Source organism: Stegostoma tigrinum, chromosome 24 (assembly GCF_030684315.1).
Source record: "Stegostoma tigrinum isolate sSteTig4 chromosome 24, sSteTig4.hap1, whole genome shotgun sequence".
NCBI classification, from domain to species: domain Eukaryota; kingdom Metazoa; phylum Chordata; class Chondrichthyes; order Orectolobiformes; family Stegostomatidae; genus Stegostoma; species Stegostoma tigrinum.
In genome coordinates this window covers 18,182,731-18,207,294 of record NC_081377.1, presented here as the reverse complement: position 1 = coordinate 18,207,294, position 24,564 = coordinate 18,182,731, and the positions used below count along the sequence as shown (strand labels likewise).

At 39.9% G+C, this 24,564-nt stretch overlaps 1 protein-coding gene across 4 annotated transcripts in view; it reads left to right on the top strand.

Moving 5' to 3' along the window:
* fhl3a (four and a half LIM domains 3a) overlaps positions 1-24,564 on the top strand; it is a 109,692-nt gene that overhangs the window by 71,935 nt on the left and 13,193 nt on the right. For 3 of the 4 annotated variants that reach the window (XM_048557994.2, XM_048557997.2, XM_048557995.2), the window contains exons 2-5: positions 9,471-9,645; positions 18,031-18,205; positions 21,121-21,290; positions 22,670-22,856. In XM_048557994.2, coding sequence (XP_048413951.1) covers positions 9,490-9,645; positions 18,031-18,205; positions 21,121-21,290; positions 22,670-22,856 — 688 coding nt within the window. In that variant the 5' untranslated portion in view covers positions 9,471-9,489. Of the gene's footprint in view, positions 1-8,050; positions 8,072-9,470; positions 9,646-18,030; positions 18,206-21,120; positions 21,291-22,669; positions 22,857-24,564 lie in introns of those variants that run through there. The other variant, XM_048557996.2, reaches the window with a different exon arrangement.

The following is a 24,564-nucleotide window of genomic DNA, read 5'->3' as shown; positions in this document are numbered from 1 at the left end:
TTTAGTTCCTTTTGTATAATGGCAAAGAACTGTGCTTATCTATTATCAATACAGATGGCTGAGATTCCCTACCTCTACCTCCTTGTTCAAAGCAATCCTAGAAAGGTCCAGGTTCAGCATTAACCTCACTGACCTGGTATATGCTGATCTGAAAAAGAGCATCAGGTTTTTCAGATGTCAGTATTAGCCAACAACAATCTGTTCCAACGTTTAGGAGGCGATGAGTATGAGCATACACACTACACTTCCACTTCATGCAGAGAGATCTCGGTGTCCACGTACACAGATCCTTGAAAGTTGCCACCCAGGTTGACAGGGCTGTTAAGAAGGCATAACAGTGTTTTAGCTTTTATTAATAGAGGGATCAAGTTCCGGAACCAAGAGGTTATGGTGAAGCTGTACAAAACTCTGGTGCGGCCGCACTTGGAGTATTGCGTACAGTTCTGGTCACCGCATTATAAGAAGGATGTGGAAGCTTTGGAAAGGGTGCAGAGGAGATTTACTAGGATGTTGCCTGGTATGGAGGGAAGGTCTTACGAGGAAAGGCTGAGGGACTTGAGGCTGTTTTCATTAGAGAGAAGAAGGTTGAGAGGTGACTTAATTGAAACATATAAAATAATCAGAGGGTTAGATAGGGTGGATAGGTAGAGCATTTTTCCTAGGATGGTGACGGCGAGCACGAGGGGGCATCGCTTTAAATTGAGGGGTGAAAGATATAGGACAGATGTCAGAGGTAGTTTCTTTACTCAGAGTAGTAAGGGAATGGAACGCTTTGCCTGCAACGGTAGTAGATTCGCCAACTTTAGGTACATTTAAGTGATCATTGGACAAGCATATGGACGTACATGGAATAGTGTAGGTTAGATGGGCTTGAGATCGGTATGACAGGTCGGCACAACATCGAGGGCCGAAGGGCCTGTACTGTGCTGTAATGTTCTATGTTCTATGTTCTATGATTTACTCAACTCAGCACTCGTAACTGTAATGCCTGCATCTCCTTTTTGCTACAGTAATGCACTATGTACAGACCTCCTGTAATTACTTCATAGCATCAGCTTCATCAGGCACTTTTAGCCTTATAGTAGTTATTCTCTTGTGAGACAAATAAACTATTATTGAATGATTCATTGCAGTTTGCAGACACTTTGTTTTCTGACCAATTCCATACACACACATTGTTTTAGCTGTCAGCCCTCAGGAATTCAGTGCTGTAGTGCAAACTTCAAAAGCTTCAAAAGACTTTTTTATGTTAACCCTAAAGCAGTTTGAGGCTAAATCCACTTGAAGTCTACAAGAGTCATAGCACCACTTAAGGAACATGTCCCCTAGCTCCCATTGAAACAGAGACTCCTCCCCAACAGACACTGTTGTTGTAACATTTGTGTTTGAACTCACTACAGCAGTTACAAGTCAGAAAGAAGCCTGCTGCCAGCTTACGTTCTACAGTGGAAAACCAGTCTATCCAAAACAGCGATGTCATTTTAAAATAGGCAGATAGGTGTGAAGAAATCTCTGTACAAGAATAGCAAGTGAAGTGTAAAGTCGTGTTCAAAATGCAGTCAAGTGATGGAAATGCCTGATGGCAAATATATGTAAATAGGAGGAATTGTGAATGTCAAGTGGTTCAGACAAACTTACTCGCATTCCTGCCGATGCTGAGCGTCCAAGCCTGGATGGTAATGTTCTTTTATCACAGTTACAGCACTGTTTCAGATCAGAATAACCTAAGGACCAGTCAAAATGTAGTCTTTTAGCATCAGCATTTTAAAATGCAAGAAGTGGAGCTGCAGTCAATCATGAGTAATGCAGGACACTGAACTTACAGCTCCTCTTCCCGGCCAGATGTGAATATTTGGGACAAGAACTGGATAATGCTTTTAAAAGTTTTATTTCCCTGGTGCACTAAATCACTGCAAAGTCCTATCTTACATGTCACGTGACTTTGAGTTTACTCACTACTTCCTGTAACAATGACCATAGCTTTAATAAAAAATAAGCCAGTGAACTGGAGTCCTTCAGTAAGAATTTTTGCTAAGGCTGTTTTTAACTAATAGTTCATTTTAAAGATAGAACATATTTCAAACCTTTGGATGGCAACCTAACGTCTGAGTCTTTGCTGAGTTTAGCCTGCCCTGACTCAATGGAGCTGGAACTGATTCCATCATTTCAAACCCTCCAACAGCTGAGATCAGCTGAAAAAGCTCCAGTCACCTAACCCCAGCATTTCACTGGACATTACATTTACCCAGTAGTAACAGGCAGCTGTGTGAAAGTGTCAATTCTCCTCCTCATCCTGTCAGAATACTCAGATCTTTGTTTGTTCTAATTCTGGTTGCAGTGCCCTGGGAAAGGATTCCAAATAATACTGAATATCAATGTTGAAATTTAGTCTTCACAGCATTTATTCCTGAACATTGCAATTTGGCCTTCCCTTGTAATAGCCAAGAACTTCAACTATTGAGAAGGCTGTCCGACATTGTAAGCAATGTACAAGTGAAAGAAAAGGTATTCTGTACTTAAAGTACATTGAGTAAAATGTTCTGTTTAAAAAGCAATTGACCTATCAAATTATTTGAAATTTGCTTGGATTTATACCTCTGCCCCTTTTGGTGGCTGCTGAGATATAGAGACACAAGTTTATCCCTTGGAGATGCAATGCTTCTTGCTAGCTCCTCTTTCTAAATACAATCCAGATTTGCAACAGAGTGGTTTTGGTAGACTGAATATGAATGCTCCAACTCCATAGCCAGTGCAAAGACATTTGTTTCCTAGCCCATGCACTCCTGTGGCCAATAGATTAATAAACGTTTGACAAAGATACCCTCCTCCAAAGACTGAATCAAATTTATTATCCCATTTATAGCCTCCAGGATAGAATGTCTGCAGCAAGTAGCAATGAAATGAAGACCAATCTCAGCAGTGATAAATGCTGATGTATCGTGCTACTATAAAGATGTCCCACCCAGATTGTCAGTGGAATTTCAATGACAAGAGAAGTCTTGCAATGCTTCTCAAGCCTATTGTAAAACTATTCTGTACAGGATTCCAGCTGTCTGAAAGTTGGAATGTTACAACACAAGATTAAAATTACACAATCGCAAATGACAAGTTTTGCTCCAATATGTCTAAGTTTACAATAGACAGGAACAAGAAAGCCCTGGTGTGCCACCAGAATCTTGGTACTTTTTATAGAAGAATGGTAAAGGAGACAAAGATATTTTCGGAAAAATGTTAATAGTAGAATACCTTTCAAACTGGCAATGTCTCATGCTCTGCAGTTCTGCAACATCAGGTCAAACTTCCTACATTCCCCAACAGTTTAGAATCTGAAGCCAGACATCTAACGAATGAGAATGAGAAGCCCATCCTTTTACAGGCAACAGAAAAGAGAAACTTTCATCCTGGCAATTGTGAATTTAGCAATGCCTTTCTAGACCTGTGCCACCTAGATATTTGTCTACTTATTGTTAAAGGAACAATCAAAGTTTTTATTTGGTACAAAGTAGAAGATGGAGCTTTCTCTATGACTGGTGGCAACAACCACCCAGCCGTAGGAAATGGAAGGCGTACAATCATACACCAAGTCACCAGCTGTTAATGGTCAGGGCATCCATGCCTAAAGAAAATTACTTACTTTTGTGGTATTCATTCATCTCGTTGAGTCATGGGGCAGGTTCTGCATCCTTGGTATTATGACGGACACATGGTAAAGCCGATGCTCACTCTCTCGTTGCTTCCAAAAGTTGTAGTTATTGCCTCACCTCTGTTGTTGACAGTGCTGTTGAGTTGATAGGATAACTGATATGGGTCTGGTTTACTGCTAACCTAAACCTCTTCTGTCCAAGACTGTGTTGTAGTGCAGGACTTTTCCTGCTTCTGAATTATGTTAACTTGGATTTCCCATCTGTTTTGTTCTTATTTATACTAATAAAGACAAACCCAAATGGTAATCAAGTGACAAAATGCTGTTCAAATTTTCTCTGGTTCCATTTCAATGCTGGGATTAGATCACATTACGTAACTGAAGTGGCACAGATTGACCTGCTTTGTTAATTGTTGTCATTCAAAATGCCTGCTTTGAGATGAGTCATCAGTTGCATGTGGAGGTGATCACATTTTAGACAGGATAGAAGCATGTCCATCTGTAAATCCAAACTCTCTTCGGCTTGCGGGTTGCAAATAATATTATCTTTCTAACAAAGGTTCGTTCTTTTAAAACAACAGCTGGAAGATTTAACAGCAGCAAAACAGCTGTCTGTCACCTAATAAATCCAAACATTGTGTGAGCTAGTGTCTACTGGTATCAGCTGTGACTCTGACACTGAGCTTTCGGAATAGCATTTAGTTATTGTTCAAACCCTTGTAATTTGATAAATGACGGGAAATATTACTTTGGCTTCCGGAAGGTTGTAATGTGTGACAAGAGATATTTTGGTCTCCTTATGAAGTAATTGTGTTTGAGCCAAGATGGTGATCCTGGTGAAAGCCACAGTTGATGCTTATACTGTTTCAGCTTGGCTTTCAGCAGGGGTCATTGGATTTTGGTCAGGAGGGGAAAGGTTAGCTTTTTTTTTATCTCGTTCCCAAAACCAGAGTGACTGAGGCAATTGTAACAGCCCATCTGCTGGTTGTGGCTGAGTAAATCAACACAGGCAAATCAAAACTTGACCTTGAATCGAAATGTATTCATTTTTCTTTTCGTTTAATCTGAGCTTCTCTTTGCCATTGCTGTGAATTGAGATCTAAATCTGGAGTCTGCAAGACCTTGAAGTGTAAATAAGAGGGAGAATATTTCTACTAGCAGGAGGGTCAGTAAACAGAGGACCTAAACCTAGGTTAATTAGCAAGCTACCAGATGGGAGATGTAAAGAGATGTATTTGTTCCCTCCCTGCCACCTTGTGAATTGTTACAAATTGGAATGCAGAGTTTAAAAGGATAATAGCTAACGTTCAAAAGAACCAAAGCTTGAAAGGGACATTGCGGGGTAATGGGGAAAGAAGGGGGGAATGGAACCATTTGCTAGGCTCATTCAAAAAGCCAGTGACAGTAAGGTCATTCACACTAGCCAGTTTGTATTGTTATTATCAGGCAATGACTCTCAACCTTCCCCACTGGAAAAAGTCTTTGGAGTCAAGGTCTCTCCAAGTAGCATGGCTGGCAATTAGAATCTGCAACAAAGGATCCTTTTTTTTGTTACCTCAGTAAACGTTTACCTAAGCTGAGATGGTCTATAATACTTTTAGTGGTAGACACAACATCTAGGCTTGCACTATGATCTTTTGAACAGGAACAGTAATAAGCAATGAAACACGGTGGATCTGTGACTCTAAGATTACAAAGGGATCTCGATCAAATGCGCCAAACGGCTGAAAAATGTCAGATGGAGTTCAGTCTAGATAAATGTGAGGTATTGCATTTTGGTACAACAAATAAGGGTAGGACTTAGAGTTAGTGGTAGGGCCTTAGGTAGTGTTGAAGAACAGAACGACCAAGGGGATGCAGGTACATAGTTCTTGATGTTTGTGTCACATATAGGCAGGCTGATTAGAAAGGTGCTTGGAACACTCCCCTTCATTGCTTAGTCCTGTGAGTATAGGAGTTGGGATGTTACATTGAGATTTTACAGGACATTAGTGAGGCCTCTTCTGGGATACTATGTCCAGCGCTGGTCACCCAATTATAGGAAGGATATTTTCATGTTGGAGAGGGTTCAGAAGTGATTTACCAGGATGTTGTTGGGTATGGAAAGTTTGAGTTTGTAAGGAAAGGCTGGATGGGCTGAGACTTTTTCCATGGAACGTAGGAGATTGAGAAGTGACTGATTTGTTTTATACTCTGAGAGGTATAGATAAAGTTGAAAGTTGTCTTTTCCCTAAGATGGGAATTTCAAGACTAGGGGTCACATTTTTAAGGTGAGAAGAGAAATATTTAAAGACATGAGGCAAATTTTTTTATATTCAGGATGATTCATGTGTGGAATGAACTTCCTGATAAAGTGGTGGATACAGATACAATTAGAATATTTAAGACATCTGGATGGATATAAGAATAGGAAAAGTTTGGAGGGATATGATCCAGGACAATGTAGGTGGGACTAGTTTAGTTTAGGATTATGTTCAGCATGGACTGGTCAGACCGAAGGGTCTGTTCCCATGCAGTATGACTCTAAATAAATACTTTCAGTCAACAAAAATTTTCCATTCTCTGATTAAAATTAACAATGGATTGAATATCAAATGCTGATGTAGAAGAGAGCTTTAAATTTCTTCTGCACTTTGCGTTGAAATAAGTTAGTTCCATCCCTGAAAGGCCTGACTCTCGTTTTTCAGAATGTTTCCTATTTGAAGACTTGCCAAATAGCAGAAATATTTTCTCTCTATCTAGTCCATGAATTCTCATTAATGCTTTATAAAATGTCAACCAAATTAACCCTTAACTTTCTAAATTGCATGGAATACCAATCTAGTTTGCATCATTTCTCAAATTAAAGCCGTGAAGTGCAGGCTGACTTGTCATTGGGAGCTGGAATTCTTCCCAAGTTCCAGATAGCGCGCATAGAGGTAGGGGAGTCACAGCAAATATAGAGATAGGTCAGCCATGGAAGATAAGCAATGAGCAGTTTATTAGAGTTTCGTCGTGGTATACCTCATGCTTTTGGCTGGTTAAATTCCAGCAATACCAGTTTACAGACTTGGCAATTACTACGCTTTCTCTTTGCCAACTTGCACCCAAGACTTACATGTTGCTCAACAGTTGGAAAAGCTAAAGCATGAATGTCCCTACTGTGGATAAAATTACCCGTGTACAGCATGAGGCAGTTGGTCCAAAAAGCAAGAGTATTCTTCAGACTCCTGCAAATTGAGAAGATAAGTTTCCTACTGATTGTTAATACAAAGTTTAGAAGTTCCAGAACCAGAGTTGACTGCCAGCCCTACATTAATCCAAATAAAAGCTGGTGACAATAGTCTAACACTTTTCACATCCTGGTTTCTAAAAGTTGGGGTTTGGACTGCCGATGGGTAAAGCACAGCAATGGTTTGCCATTGCTGCCTTCAGGATGGCTGACCAAGAAACTCTCCCACTTTTAACACCTGGCATTAGATGTATAGAAAGAACTTGCAAGCTAATAATTAATCTCTAGGCCACATTTACAAATCCATCTTTCCTAGTCAGCAAGTTCTGGCATGGGTTAAACCAGGAGCTTCTGGCTGAGGTATTAATGTGCCATAAGACTTGGTAGAAGCCAAAATCTGACTCCAACCTGATGGTATAACACAGTATAAAACTCGGTAAAAATGAGCAAACAGCTGAAATCAGGCACTTGTATGTTTCATTAACTAGATGTAGTCAATTAATCAAGTAATTGGTTTCAGCCACCATGTAGTAAATGGAGTGAAACACATTCAAAGTGACAAGTTATTGCAGGTTTAATTTTTTCAGTGAACCAAACCTCCAGTGTTACATTCAATGAACAGTTACGCAATGTGTTCAAGTGGGAACATACAACTTTACTACGCTATTATGGCTGTAGCTAGTGCACAATGTAATAATGTAACGCATTTCTTGCTTTTTGGGATGTGTTGTTTGGTTGATGCTTTCTTCATTATTAAAAAGGCCACAAATAATACATCTTGCATTCAAAGTCGGTATAGGGAACGTCAGTGTATCACGGTGCTGTTAATGACATCTGATAGATCTCTTCACCAGTCAAAAACTTGACACTATTGGCTTTAAGCTGTTTTCATATTTTACTTAACTGACAGTTTAATGCAAGCAGCTTTTGCTTTTTCTCCCATTTTTAATCTATCTGTCAGTACTAATAGACTTTTCCTTTTCCCCATCAGTGAGCTACAGGGATTTGCATAGATGTGGTGAGATGGAGATTCAAATTAACAGCTTGCTTCCTTAATAGCCCATGTGTTACATATTCTCGTGATAAGTCATCTTCCTGCCTAAACGAGTCTGTTAACTGTGGCATTTGGTGTGAGAGTAATGTGGAGTGCTGTGTACCTTTAGCCTGTCAGTACTAATCCTGCTGGTAGCTGTGGATACTTGTTGGAATCGTTTCTAGTGAGTCTTAATTTGTTTTTCTTTTCGTTTTCTCATGCAGATTTTTAGGGATCTGGAAACCATATATGTTAACTTTATCACAACTTATTTTTCTTAAGAATCCTACAGTTCAGTATGTATTGTTCTCAATAATTTGTATCTTACATGCTTCATCAACAGTAAAAACCTGAAGGAGTAGTGTTTACATATACTGAAAGTTTCCAAAAAAACATTTTGGGTAAAGAAATGACCTGGTTCTCAGCATTTTTGTAGTTTATTATTTACATTTTTTTTGTGCTTTTTCATGTAACTTTATTGATTAAATTGTATTTGACTCCTCCACTGTAAGCTATTTATTACAGTTTAAGGAACCAGGAACTAATTGCTATGTGAATATGCATCCCAGAGTACCATATTACAGCTAACAACATATCAGTCTATTAGTCCATTAACTATATGGACAGTAGTATCAGCACTGTTGTCGTAATGAGATTTTAAGTCATGTTTAACTGAATTGCTAGATAGCCTCAGCAATCCTATTCTTATCTTTAACTTTCTCAACTTTTTACTTGAATCAACACCTCAATATTGAGTGAGGTAGTTGTTTCAATGGGATATTGCCAACCTCATCATTCCACTGTTCATTGAAACTTGGAACTTCAGGTTAGTTATCTAGAAATCAGAGCGGAAAACAGGAAGACTTTCAAAAAGTTAAAATGGGCTTCAGACTGGGGAAATGAGGAACAAAGTCATCGGTGTAAAAGTGGGTGCTGCTTGTTCTAATCTGCCTCAGAGTAACAACTGGCATCTGTTTAGATGGTTGTCATATAATACTGAGGAGTGCAGAGCCAGTATGGCCCAACATTTGATCTCAATTTCAATTGAAGTGGTAGATGTTGGCTTCAGTAACTGTACTCGAATAGGTTCCATTGCTGCTGTATCAGGCAGGGAGAAAAGCCAAAGTTTCTGTTCCTTTTGTTCGTATCCAGTAATTCTTGTGGAAAGATGCAGGCATGGACATCACTGAAGCACAGGAGCATGCTGCTCATTGCAGTCCTTCATGGTTGACTCAGTCTGGATTCACCCTCGATGAATGAGCACTTTGGCAAGCTGCCCATGGAATAATACATAAGTGTTAGTTAGGAAAGTGAAGAAGGGGAAAAAAAAAGCAAAGAGGGAGGGAATGGGACCAATAAATAGCAGCTGCTCCTTAGTTTCCCTAAGAGCTCCCAGTTCACTGGGATGGTAGTAGGGGGTTACTTTTGGAATAGTTTCCCATTGCTCTGCCATTATTCTTGCCAAACTGAGACAGAGCAGCATGATTTCCACCAATAGTGATTTTCTTGGAAACAAACAAATGTGAGCTGTTGCACTTGACAATTATGTTGACTAAAATTTTTCCTTTTATTTCTGTTCACAGTAACAACTGTCCATAGAAGATGAGTGACCGCTTTGATTGTGATAACTGCAAAGAATCCCTATATGGCAGAAAATACATCCTCTCTGAAGACAGCCCCTACTGTATCCCATGCTATGATACCCTGTTTGCAAATACGTGTGATGAGTGCAAAGAGCTGATTGGACATGAAGCTAGGGTAATTACAACGATTTAAATATATGACTTCCTTTTGTTATTATACTGTTTTACAACTATTATTGCGCTGTGAATAGTACAATATGCAATTCGACAAACCTAAACAACAAGCATTAAGGAAATACATATTTCAAGCCTCGAATCTATGTTGAGTTTGAAATAGTCCCTCAGTTCCAGTAAGGGACTTTTGCCATGTCACTGAACAGTAGATGTGCATCTACTGTTGATAAAGTGCTCGTTCTTCAGTTTTCAGAAGTTTCTGCTGAATGTGGTATGGAATTTCTGACCGTGTCTAAAATTTTTCTCTTTACTTGGCTCAAGTTCCATTGACTTTTCACCTAATTTGGCACGTCAGGTCCTCTTTAACATCTAGTCATTGGAAAATAGTGATAACCTCTCTTTTGTGCCACTGAAATTAATTAGGAAATAGTATTTAATGACTCTGCTGTTGGGAAGGCTGGGATCTGCTGCAGTGAGGGTATGGGGACAAGAAATTGGGAAAGAATGTATTTCACTTTGTTTGCTTGACCCCGTTGTGCATCTGAAGGGTGAACAAAATCACTGGTGAGGGCGATCAAATACATGTTTTACTCATTTCAGAGATAAAGTACTTTTTGTTGAATCTTTTCCTCTCGCACACATCTGGATAATTTACAAGAAATAGCAATGCAAAGAAAAGCAACATTTATACTGTATGAGAAGAAATTGCTTGGCAATAGACTCAACTGGATCCAAAGGCACACAGGATCAAAAAAGGATCCAAATGGCCAAAGGTGGCCATTTGGTAGCATACCTCTTCTTTACCCATAAGAATGATTCCAACCATCCCGTTCCTGGCAATTTTGATAAATCATCTTGCTCCCATGTTACATTTCTATCCTTGAGCCCACTGAAGGCTTCCAAGAAGCTTAATGCAAGCTGGAGAAAATATACCTAATTTTCTGCTCAGACACTCCACAGCCTCTAGAACTCAACATGGAGTTCCACAGATTCCGAGCATGATCTCTGGCTTCCAACTAGCTTCTGAATGCTCCTCCACTTCACCGATCACCAACCACCACCGCTACCTACTGGCCAGGCCTTGTTCGTATCTTGTCTTTGCTGTCAGCAAAGCAGACCCGTTTTTCCCTTTTTCACACTTAATCATTTGCACCACTGTCACACACTCACCACCATTAGTACTCCCTTTGTCTTTTACAACAAAGTCGCTGGCCCCAATGTTGACTCTGCTCTCTCTTCACTGATGCTGCCAGACCTAATGAGTTTCTCCTAGCTATTTCTGTTTATTTTTGTTTCAGATTTCTGACGTGCAGGCCTTTCTTTTTGTTTTTTGCTGATCTGTTCCACTTGCTGCTCCTCCCTCATTGTCAACACTGTAAGCACCACTATTTTCCAACTTCTCTCAGTTTTGAAGAAGAGACATCTCAGACATGTGATAATTTTGTTTTTCTCTCTGCACAGGTGCTGCCAGACCTGCTGAGTTTGTCCAGCTCTTTCTGTTTTAGTTACTGCTTTCAGGCCCTTTTAAACTCTTTTACATTACCTTCGTTATTGACATTAATTTTCGATCTGGGGTGGCTCAGGTTCCAGCTATAGTACAGTTCTGCTCTGTGCAGGATTTTGTATCGGTTGTCAACCAAAGTCAATTTTTTCAGAAACTTTTCAAGTGCTCCTTTGTCTCTACAGTTGTTAGCAACTGTCATGTTCGATATCCTGCTCTGAGATTTACACCTTTGGGCCGTGTTTGGTGAGGGATGTACCCCAATATTTTTGCTGTTCAGTTATGCAAGTTTCCTGTGGAGGTACAATGAATGACTGAAGCTCGTGTGTAAAATGTTGATGAGGCTTGAGGCTGCATTTCAAACTAACCTTAGCCCTCTAAATTGGAGAATGGGCCCAGGCTCGGGTCTGTACAATGTCTAAGTCCTCCAATCTAATCATGCTTTTACTCAATGGACCTCCAAGGGCTGTGCTGTAATCCTAACAAAGGTTTACTTCGTGGAGTATCCTGTTAACATTGTAATACCAAAATGTGTATTCTTGTGAATCTTTGTACATAATATTTTTTCCAAAATCATTAACATTAATATGCCTTTCCTCAAACATTAATAAATTCCTGTGATGGAATTTCGGTTCCTGTACAAAACGTGCAAGATCAGAGCACTGTCTAGTCTGTGAATATTAGCATTTCACCTCAGTAAATAATGTTTTATTGACTTCCCCGATCTGCATTTGTGATCACACTACCACAGCACAGTAAACTATTGTGTGTCATGATCCTAGTCTTATGCAGTCAGGTAGTTAATCATTTTGAGATTTACATATTTGTTATATTAACACAACTCCACACTGCTCCAAGCTTCCCATAAACAAATGGTTTTGTGTTTACGTTGGCAGTGCCTGTCTTGTATGTTCAGTTTTTTCTTTTGAATTGTTGCTCTTCAAATGCTTTCTCAAACATTTAGCAGCAACATTTGTTTGTGAGAGGATTTTGAGAGTGTGGCTCATTTTCCTTTTCTCCCTTGAGGAGCATTTTGTTTTGTTGTTATGGCGCCGGGCAACCTTAAGAGTATTTATTTTAAAGTGCAAGTCAAGACTTCGAAGATGGCACGTATTTAATGCACACAATGTTTCTCCATTACTGAATTGTTAGCATCAATTTGTTTCATATCAGTTGATCTGTTTAAAGTGAAAACAAGTCAAAAAGAGAATATTTTCCACTTACCTGACTGCCACCACTAATTGCTTCGGAGAGGTCATCAGGAGTGTGGTGCTCTCAGTTTATTGGATTCCACTGTATGAAATCTGTGGGAAATCAGCAATGTCAACATGAGGGGACCTTTCTTTATTTGGAAGTTTCCAAATGAGCATTTCTCTGCTCTCTTGTGTTTAGAAGAAAGTGATTTCTAATGTGATCCCCACTCACGTACTGGGTACACTCTGCTCTGCTCTGCCGGAGAGCCTGATGCATTGGCCTTCTGATCAACATTTTGTCCAAATCATGCTATATTCCCATGAGTGAGTTTAATTGAGAGTGATCAGGCAATTTGACCACAGGAGGCTTCACAGCCAAACCTGATGTTCGTTGGAACATTCAAATCAATGGAACAGAAACCATGGCTACTTTCTTTCCCTTTCCTTTCCAGCCCTTTCTCCTCCTTAGTTAGCATGGCACAGGCAAGAGATCCTCACCTCTGGCACAAACTGGAATACAGGAAAAATAGGAAGGTTGAAACAAACACAGAAAACGGAAGGAATCTCAGTAGGTCCAGTAGCATTTGTGGAGATGGAAACAGAGTTAACATTTTCAAGTCTCTTCTTCAAAACTGAAAGGAGCTGGAAAGTACAGGGGGATCTGCTCTAACATGATAGACAAGTTCCTGTGAAACGATGTGTTATAGAAAATTGCGCTATCGAAACAATGAGGCCTATGGAAAAAGAGGATGTTAGGGGTTATAGAATATAGAACAGCGCAGCACAGTACAGGCCCTTCAGCCCACAATGTTGTGCCAACCTATTATCCTACGAAGATCAAACTACCCTGCATATCTCACTTTATGCTACCATCCAAGTGCTTATCCAAGATTTGCTTAAATGTCTCTAATGTATCTGACCATGATTTATTTCTCAGTGACAAAAAGAAACTTTGTTACTTTCCTGATATAAACTTAATAATGCTCCATTAGAATGCCCTTTCTCCTCCTCCCTAAAACCTGGGAGATCACAACAGAGTATTATTATTGTTAACAAACCAACGTCCTGAATTTCATCCTTGGATCACAAGTGGAGCGGAGGTCGAATTTAACTTTTAAAAATGCCCACCTGATCTCTGCATTTTGTTTCCATTGGTGGGTTAGTGGGGGAAGAGTGGTGTATGTAGACTGCGTGGAAATTTGGGCTCCAGTCCCCCAGGAAGAGCTGAGGAGACGGCATGTTGCCAAGGCGGACTGAATAAATACTGCTTCAGGCTCAAGCACCATCTCCAACAATTAAAATAATTAAAAATAAAATATTATTCCAGCCTTCATCCCTCATTACACCTTCCCCTTCACTGATTCTCACTCCCACACATTTTCCATCTCCCATTCATGCCAATCCTTGTCACTTCATGTCCTCCACCCTTGCACCATAGTCCTTCATACCCTCTTGCCACACATTGCTCCTCTACCAATCTCATGTGATTGACCAGCAAAAAGAAATCACTCAAAATGCCTCCAATCACTCAAAAATGTAACTCAAAGCCTAGTTGTCGGCTTGTTGAGCTGGCCGGTTATCATACAGACCAGCTAGCATGGTGACTAAACGTCTGTTCACTGGCAAGCAAGCCAAAAACCTCATCCACAACCCGTGCTACAAATCTTTGCAAGAACCTTAAACAAAGGGTAGTACAGTTTGAACAGATGTTTAATTCACATGTAACAACAAAATAACAGTAAATTTATCATCTTGAAAAAAAATGTCAAGATGACTTGTGGGGGAAGATGTTCTGAGGCAATTCTGTTGTTTAATGCAGGGGCTGAGGGTCATCATCATCACCATCAGGTGCAGCTTTGTTTGCAGGGTTAGGACGAAAAATAGTTAATCCAGGAGAGGTTGACTGTGGTTCATTGTCTTCTGATTGTTTCTTTTGGGGGTTGGCTTAAAAAAGACATCCAGTTTTTGTTTCTTTGCCCTTTTTCTTCTTTCATGAAGAAACAGTTTGTGGGGTGTCAAATAAGATCTTATTCCACAAACTGCTACCCTGCTTCATTCTGCATTGTAATCATTGTCCTCTAATAGTTGCAATTGCTTCTCAGTGTCCTTCAGCATTGAAGACAAAACAGAAGTGGAAAGCTCTCATGATGCTGCATCCTGGACTACTACTACTTCATTTCCAGCTTCCACTTCCCCCTCAGCGAACAGTTGTTGTAGATGAGCTGTAGAGAGGTCTCCACAGTGGGACTCAAGCAGCTGTTCAAAATCCTCACTCTCCACTTCTTCAAATCCAGCTTGTTCTGCAAGATCAGCACGATGTTCTTTGATTCTTAGGGACTTCTCTGATGGATCAAAGCTTTTTACATCTTGAAAGAAAACTCTGGGACAGGTTTCTGCCAAACTGCATGCAAGCAGGCCTTACTGGCATCAGCCCAGGCTTCCATGATAATGTCAATTGCATTCTTGATGTTAAAGTTCTTCCAAAATAGAGGCACGCTGTCCATATCCCCCTCTGTGGCTACAGCCAGCCTCTTAAATGTGTGCCTTAAATAATAAGCTTTAAATATTGTACCCTGGTTCATGGGTTGAAGAAGAGAGTTGTGTTTTGGGATAGAAATAGCACTTTGATTTCAGAAAGCCCACCAATGATGGGAGGATGGCTTGGCGTGTAATCCAGGATGAGGAGAATTTTGAAATCCACTTTTTTTTTTCTCTCCTGCAATACTTTCTAAAACACCTTCAAAAACATCAACAGTAAGGTCAGAAAATATTTGTCCAGCCATCCAACCACTTTGTTGCTTGACCTAAAGTAGATGCCTAGAGTGAACTTGAGGTAGCCTTTCAAGATTTGCTGGTTGGCAGAATGGTACACCATCACCACAGGCTTAAGCTTTGAATCTCTACTGGCATTGGCACTCAGCAGCACAGTCATATGATCCTTTGCAACCTTAGAGGCGGGAGCATGTGCTTCACTCATGGAAACGTACATTCTTCTAGTATAAACCTATCTCATCCAAATTGAAGATTTGATCTAAGTTGTAGTCACCTTCGTCAATCAATTTTTTTTTGACTATGGGAGGAAATGCTATCGCATGCTCCTCATTTACGTGGCGAAACTGCCAGTGCAGCTTTGTGACTAACATGGCAGAATTATACAGTGCCTCTCGCAGAAAGCCTGAGGACCTTTAACACCAGCCCAGGGACTCTTTCGGCACGTACTCAAGACAGAGCCCATGAACCAATCTTATGTGTTGACATTGGATTCGCATTATAGTCAACACAAAGTTCGCATTTTACAAATACCTTTCCCCTATTCATCAAACGCCTTATAACCAATTCAAGTTGCTGGAACATGCGTTATAGGACATCCCCGTAATGTGTTTTTTTGCAGCCCTTTACAATTCTGAAAAAGAAACATATCGATTCGAAATGTGAATTCTGTTTCTGTCTCCACAGATGATGTCAGACCTGCTGAATTTCTCCAGCATTTTTTAATTTTAACTTTTGTCATCTGCAGTATTTTTTACTTTCTTATAATTAAAACAAGTTGCTTCATCTATTAGAAGTTAATTGTTGTTATTGTTTCAGCAATGCATCCAACTTATGTTTCAACCACAGAGATTGTTAAAAATATTTTATCATGATTTGAATCATGAAATGCACGCTGTATTTTAAGTGTATAAGTAAACTGTAAAACCAATGTGGATATTTTTGGATTGCAGCTGAAACTTATATAAAAACACGCTTGTCTTTGACCATTTTGCTTAAAAGCTGTGGCGTCAAATCTGGTCATTTGGAACTAAAATGCTTTTTCAGAGACCAAATTTGCAGACAAATTTGCAAGTTTAATGGCTGGAAGGCTTCCTTCAGTTCTATAACCGTTCTGCCATGAGTGAATTTCTTTTTTTTTCTAATTCTGAAACAAATAGTTGCATTTCTGTTCAAATAAAATGGTGACGCGGACCCATTCTGTCTAGCATTCATCCTTTTTGTTTCCTCACAAGCAGCAGCGCTGTACTCATTCAAAAAAATTGCAACACTCTGTCCTTTGCAGATCATGTGCATTCCATGCAATAAAGGCACTACCTGCCCACTTTCCAATAAACTGAATCACGGTGGTACTGTTAGGCAGTAGCCTACAAGATTCTTCTTAGAATAATCAAAAATGTTTCACAGAATCTTTCTTTTCAATGAAAGTAACCTACATAGATCGACAAGTAGTCTATAGCAATACTTTCATATTAATGACTGTAAGTTTCACTCACTCTTCTTTAACATTGCCAACAGTAAACTAGCTCATCTGTTGGAATTATGCAGAGCTTTATTTTCAGTGCACACTGAATTAAAACTGTCCTTTTCAGCTCCTTTCCCCCTTCCGTGTACGCACATAACTGCCTGGTGCACCCACAAGTCATGTTAACCTACTACAGCAAATTGTAATAAGAGACTGCTTGAGACCAAAGGCAGATTGAACCATTGCAAATGAGCAGAGCAAAATTCACCTGGGCTCCATTGGAATTATGTCTTATCAGAACTAGATATATTTGAATTCAACAGAATATTACGTGGTAAAATAATTTCACTTTGACCCTTTCTCATGAAGCATGTGATGGCCTATTATTGTCTGAAAAGAAGGACCTTCAGTTAGCTCCTGTGCCCAATACAAGCATTGAAAGGGTGCGGGGACAATCAACACAGGAAATAAGATCTCTGCTCTCTTATGCTGTAGTAATTTTCAATGGAAGCGAGCAGATGTGTTTCAAAAGAATTTAGATACAAGGGAATGTTCTGGTGCACGCTGCCCTTCAAAATCCAAGCGTGGAGCTTTTTGATGTTTAATTGTAGGTTATTTTGAATGTGTTTTGGCATGTTGTCATGTAACACTTAAGATTGTCTTTGATGTCAGTATCCAGTAGATAGGGGGTCATTGAGGCAAGAATGCCACATTATGGATCACAGCAGGAACTCCCCTGATCAGGTAGTTGGTAAATTTTCTGTTCAATGGAACTGAGACCGAGCCATCAGAAAGTTCCCAGGATCAATATTTCATCTTTGTTGAATTAATGGTCCCCTGTCAAGAAAGCAGTACAAGGACAATGTCTCATGCCAATTCAAACATGCAATGTATCCACTTGGCTGAGGTACCAGATTGGACCACGTTCCAACATGTCATCACCATAAGGAGATATGGTGGGAAAACAGGAGCAAAAGTTGGGTGTATTGGTGAATGACAGTGATCCATAATGTTATCATGGACATGTATATCTGCTGACATTTACCTGATAAACACTTTTAAAGTCCATTTGGTGCTCACCATTGACAGATTGAATGTCTTACAAGATTATAGTCTTTGTGTCGTTGTCCCAGTGTTTTAACTTAAGGCTCATCACTTGACCTACACTGCAAAACAAGTTAATTGTTCAATCATCCATCTCATTGTTTGTGGAATCTTGTGCACAAATTTAGCTATAGTTTGCTTACATTGACCAAACATGAGAGTAATTCATTAACTGTGAAACATTTGGGGTTATTCAAAGGACGCGAAAGACAAATTCTTTCTTAACATGAGTAATTCACTAGGGTTTCAAAGTCAGCAGTGAACCCTCTGAATCATTCAGATAATTTGAGTTATGTTCTTGAAAAGCTGCAGAGTATCATCTCTGTCTGCTTTTTTTTTCTGATTCTCGATCAGGAGCTGTTCTACGAAGATCGTCACTACCACGAGCATTGCTTCAGGTGTTATCGCTGTGACAGATCTCTGGCAGATGAGCCATTTACATGCCAGGAAGAAGAGCTGTTGTGCAATGATTGCTACTGCAGTGAATTCTCCTCAAAATGTATTGCTTGTGACAAGGTCGTCATGCCTGGTATGTGCCCTTTAGTCTCATTTGTCAAATGCTTTATTGTCCCTTACCCCCGGGGTTGAACTATTTTTCATATCAACAAAGTGATAATACAGTTCTGCATCTTATTTATGAAATGTTTAGAATTAAGATTTTAAAGAAGAATCAGAAAGCTGACCTACAAATGGACCAGAAATGGTAAATCCTAAATTGTTTTCAGTCCTCACTCAGCCTGTTGAATTATTTCAGCTCTTTACTGCTGAGCTCAACATTTGTACATTTTACATGTGTCTACAGGCCAAATTATACACATTCACCAGCTGCATGATATAGAGCCATTCCAAAAGTCTCCCTTCGTTATACCCAGTTAAGCATAACCAACACTGGAAACATTTCATTTTGCAACAGGCAGACAGGAAGATATTAGGCAACAGAAAATTCTTATTAGCACAGAACTGACTGAATCATTCTGATCCTTTAGCGGTATGTTGCCGAACCCAAACCCTTCACTGCTTAACAACAACAACTGGTATTTATACAGCACCTTTTTAATGTAATAAATGATCCCAATGCACTTCAGAAACACCATTCAAAGTAATATTGGTGTTAGATCAGGTGTCCAAAGAGGCAGGTTTTAAGGGAATATCGTAAACAAGGAAAGAGGCACAGAAAGGATATTGTGGAATTTGGGAATCGGGCAGCTGAATGCACTGCCAACAATAATGGGATGTTTAAATTAGGGATGCATCGGGAGCCCAGAATTAGAAAGACAAAGATATTGTGGAAGATTTCAAATTGGACAAGGGATAGGGAGGGGCACGGGCACGGCCACAGCTAGATTGGAAAACAAAAAAGACTTTAAATAATTGAAATTTTGCTGAACTGGGAGCCAATATAGATGATGGGTGAATGGGCCCAGAGTGTAAATTAGGACCAGGGTAGCAGAATGTTGGATGTTGGCAAGTTTACTGAGGTTAGAATGTGGGAAGTTGGCCAGGAGTCTTCTGAAACGTTCAAGTCCAAATGGAACAAGAGCCATACATTAAATAGCCAGCAGTAGATGAACTAAAATAGGAACAGAGTCAGTAACGTTAATGAAGATGGAAATCTGTGGTCTTAGTGATGACAGATGCACTTGTTGGAAACTGGTGATACACTTGTGGACAGTCTGATTCAACCTCCAACATTTGCCAGGAGGAAGGATAGTGTTGGTGACAAGTGATCAAAAACACTGACTTTGGTCTTCCTGATACTTAGGTGGAAAAATTTTCTCCTCATCAGATTTCAGAAAAGCAGTGGGATAACTGAAAGACAGGAGGTTGGAGAGTTAACAATAGGTAGCACTGGAGCTCCTCAGCGAACATGTAGAAACCGATGTGATTTGGATAATAGTGCAGAGATGTGAAGTAGCAGGTGTCCAAGGAAAATTCCTGAGGGGTCACCACAGAATATTGTACAAGATTAGTATGAGGCCTCATTGTAGATGATTGTCTGGCTCCACTTAGATAGGAATCAGTCTCTAGCTGTGTAAAGTACCACTGCACTGATTGATGTTAGACAGGCTTTAGAGGATGGTGCGCTTAACTCACGTTAAAGGTACAGGTGAATGGAGGAGTGATAGTTTACCTTTGTCATAATCACATTATGATTGCTTTGCTTAGGTTTTCAGTGGGGTCTGGCTGATATCATGCAATCTGCCCTGGTACCTTTTTATAGAGGACCCAGCATAATCTGATACAAACGTATTAGACAACAAGGAGGAGTGGTGATGCAATTGTAGTCTATTGATCACCCACCATAACTTTTACAGAAGATTATCGGATATGTTAGTGAAACTTGGTAAATGCTCAGTTACAGCAGGAGAAGCTTCTTGGGAATTCCAGACAGTGCTCTTTGTAGATTAAATTTCTGAGAGAATTCTTGTGGTCTGGTACTGGGGCCTTGAATTTTAAGAAAACTGCATGTAAACAGCAAACTTATGGCCCCTGTGCTGGGCAGTCATTGGGGCTATAGCATGGAAGATTTATAAGCTATGAATGATGTTTCACATGGGTGAGGTTACAGCTGAAACTTGTTCCCAACCCTGAAACTAATTTGTTCCCACAATTGATAATCTCTCATATTTCTGCTCCTGGGTTAGTTGTAAGACAAAAGTTGAAACAGCATAGACTGATCCAGCTGCTACTGATTCCAGTGCTGCGCTTCACCCCTCCTAGACCTCGGGTTGAAAATAGTGGTCAAATATGAGTAACTCTGGGATCAGTTGGTAAATAGTTGCCAGTAGAGTAAAAGAAGAGCTCAGCTTTAGTGCTAGGTACAATTTTGCTGAGTTTGGTGGCCTCTGGAAGCATGGTGACGATGAAAGTACATTGAGACTTTCTTCATGTCTAGGAAGTGTAGTAAGCCCCAGTACGTACCACGTGCTGGTGCGTACGTGGATTTCCATCACAGTCTAAATGAATATTCTGCCTATATTTATGTCTCTTGGGTCTTGGTGAAGACTTATGTTTGGGTGAAGTATTATGGGATCTTTAGTATCCAACTCAGCAGCACCTTAAGATGAGCATGGAAAAATCGAACGGTGAGGTCAAGATACAGTGAGAGAATGACGCATGCACTAATATCAAGAGCACAGGCACAAACCTCCACAGTCTAACCTAATTCATCAAACTATATACTATACATTTGTCCTTGAATGCAGATGTGAACGAGAAATCAGGTGCATCCTGTGCACAAACTTGTGATAAACGTTTCCGCTCCTAGTTATGATCCCAAGAAGCTGAAGATGAAATCTGCCCAACTGAGTCATTGACGCGATTCTCATTGCATTGTACCGCCAGGTGAATCTTGGTCCAGACACCATGAACTCAGTTAGCCCAGGGGTGGTGTTCTGTTTTGTGAGATCGTTGTGTGATGGTGATTACCTTTTTGTGTGTCAGGTACTCGGAAGCTTGAATACAACGGCAGCACTTGGCATGAAGGATGCTTTATTTGTCACACCTGTGAGCAGCCGATTGGATCCAAGGCCTTTGTTCCTGATAAGAGTGAGATTTACTGTGTGCCTTGCTATGAGAACCATTTTGCTCCGCGGTGTTTCCGCTGCAAGAAGGTAATGCCTGACACTTGATTTGACAAGGCTTTAATGTGTTGTTTACCCCTTCTGCAGGCTGAATGGCCTTTTACTTTTAATTCCCATCCTGGTTACTGTACCTCCATCTTTCAAAATGATTTCCTCTTTCTTACTACTCCATTAATATGCTTTTTTTTAAATACCTTAATTAAATCTTAAGTTAAATGTCTTAACCTTCACAGTTCCTCCTGGTTTCATCTGGCACCATTCTGGTAAATCTCCTCTGCACCTTCTCCAAGGCTGTGATAGCCTGCCTTAAGTTTTTGGCAGCTTTCAGCTAAGGCCTAAATAATGATTTATAGGAAGTTCAACCATTGCTTATTTTTCACCTGGTACAATAGAATGACCACAATGTGATCAGGCCTATGTAACGTTACATAGTTGAATGTTCTCAATTAGATCTTGAAGCTTTAGTGTCAAGAAATATATAGAGGGAGAACTCCAGCTGCAATCCAGCAGCTAAGCCACAGACTGAGTCAGTAACTTAGCAAAGAGAATGTTTTTGGGTTCGTTATTTGCATCAGGTTCATCTCCTATCCAACGCAGTTACAACATGGCAACTTGTGTGCGGCTCGTGATGGGAAGAAGGAACTTGACTTGAGGGGAATAACAACATTCTTTTCTCATAATTGCATGACTATTTGGCTATCTGCACAATTGACAGCAGGTTGTCTAGAAAGTGAACTACTTTATCTACGAAGTATCATTCTCTTGCTACTCTATGGAGTTAGATGGCTTAGATCAGCATATGCGTGGTGTTCAGCCTGACAGTCCTTTGTTTGAAGAGCATTACTTCAACATTCCAGTTATGTTTTTTAAAAGCATGAAGATGTTAGTAGCTTTTGTTTTATCCATTCATTCATGGGACGAGGGCGTTGCTAGCCAGACCAGCATTTATTGTCCAGATAGCAATTAAGAATCAGTCACATTGCTGTGGGTTTGGATTTCCATATAGGCCACCACAGCAGCTTCCCTCCCTGAAGGACATTAGTGAATCAGGTGGGTCTTCTGACTATTGACAATATTTCCATGCTAATCAATAGACTCTGAACTCCAGGTTTTTACTGAATTCAAAACCCACCACCTGCCATGACTGGATTCAAGCCTGGTTCCCCAGAACATTCCCAGAGTCTCTAGATTAACAGCCCAGCGATAAGGCCGCCAGGCCATCAGCTTCCCAAATGTAAATCTACTCCGTTTCTTCCACAAATGCAGGTTGAATGATCTTTCAGGTTGTTCTTGTACCTGAAAAGTTTTGTCAAGCTTGGCAATCTGCTGAATATCTTTACATGGAAAATTATGTCAAGTTAATCTGATACAGGGATGATTCTAATGATTTCTTCTGAATGACTATACAGGCCTTGACCAAAGGAGGTGTTACTTATCATGATGAACCTTATCACAAAGAATGCTTTGTCTGCAACGGGTGCAAGACTCAGCTGGCTGGCCAGCAATTCACCTCCCGGGAGGATTCTCCATACTGCCTCAAGTGCTTTGGAAACCTGTATGCCAAGAAATGTGCAGCCTGTGCCAAGCCCATCACAGGTAAATAGCTGCGTACCTCGACCGTTTGCAGTACTCTTCTGGGTATCTGCCAATTTTGACTAAAAAGCGAATGGCCCAGTTATCTTGCAACAGTGCTAGAATTTCTACAGAATGTTTCTCATAAAACTGGCACTTAATGCCACCTTGTAAATCACTTGAATTCTAATTCTATTTATTGAGAAATAAGATTGCATCGCGATTAAAACTTATTGCCTTCATTGGGAGATCTCCATGATCTCACTTAAATGTTGTCTGCCAGAGATGTTGACAGAAACATTATTATAATTTAATAACCTAAGTTGATTACTATTTGTTGTTTAATTATTTTGTGCTCCAGATTGAAGGTGTACAGACCATGGTTTGATTTGTCGCAATAATTTATACTACACAAAGACTGTCCATCTTCTATTCTCTGAGTCAAGTGTCCTACTCCCCATAAAACTGAGCGCATCATCTGGGTTGACATTTAAGTGTAATGCTAACAAGGTGCGATAGTGTCAGAGGTGTTATGGATTTCATTGTCCATCAAGGAAAAATATGTGCAAATTTCCTGCTGAATTTCTTTCTTTAAAAATGTGATCACTTTTTAAAAGTATTTAATTATCCATAAACTAGTTTGTGTCGTCCTGAGTTCAGGAAAATTGCTACATTAAATGCAAATCCAGAAAGAGGAAAAAAAACAGTAAAACTGGCAAATGAGCTATAGGTCCAACATAACCCGAATATTTCAAAATGGAACTCCAGTACAATTGTTTCTGGGTGTTAATGAATATATTTCATGTGGGAAATTGACTTACATTTATATAGAGCCTTTCGTATCAAGTGAGGTAACAGGTTGTATTTATATAGCATCTTTAGCATATTACAAATTCCATAGTCACTCTTTACGAGAACATTATGAAATAAAATTTGGCATTGACCCATCTGAGATATTGGGGAAGATGACCAAAAGAAAGAAATAGGTTTGAAGGAGAATTCCAATCCTGTTGCCAATTAGTTTGTTTGAAGTTCAGGCAGTGCTGTATTGGAGGGTGACCCAATCCTGTCTTGAATTGTGCTGCTCATGCCACAGTCCCACTGGGAAGCTATGCTGACATAGACCTCTGGATGAAGAAGTGTGGTTACAGCTTTGGAGCCCATCTCTTGCATAAGCTCATTCTATATCCAACTCTGCCACTGGAAACATGGGATTGTATAATTAACCCTTATTCCTTTTCTGCTAGTTAACAAGTGCAAACTCTCATAGCTCTGAAATGTAATAGCAGTGATGTGATGGATGTGAGCGGCTTTATAATTAATAGTCTTTGACCATAACTTTATTTAATGAAAATAATGTTAAGATTTGATTGAGCTTTCTGATTGTTGGAGCCTTGCTTGTGTCAAACATGGATTTACAGTCACTTTTTCTCATAAAGGCCAGTTACTCATTTGAAGTAGAGCCCGGATGCAAAACCAAAAGTAGGAATTTAACATCAGGATTGTCCCAGAAAAGGGAATCCTGGGCATGCATTAGATGATCAATTTAATGTTGTTTGTTCCCTCTAAGATATGTGGCTACATATGCACAGCCATTGCAGGGATCTGTGCACAGCAATCAATATTGCGGCACTGCCTACTGGTTCTGGACTCTGAGGCGCGCACAGCCAGAAAGAGGAAAGTTAGAGAATGCTAATTGTGTGTCATAAAACAGAGTCTTTAAAGCAGAAAA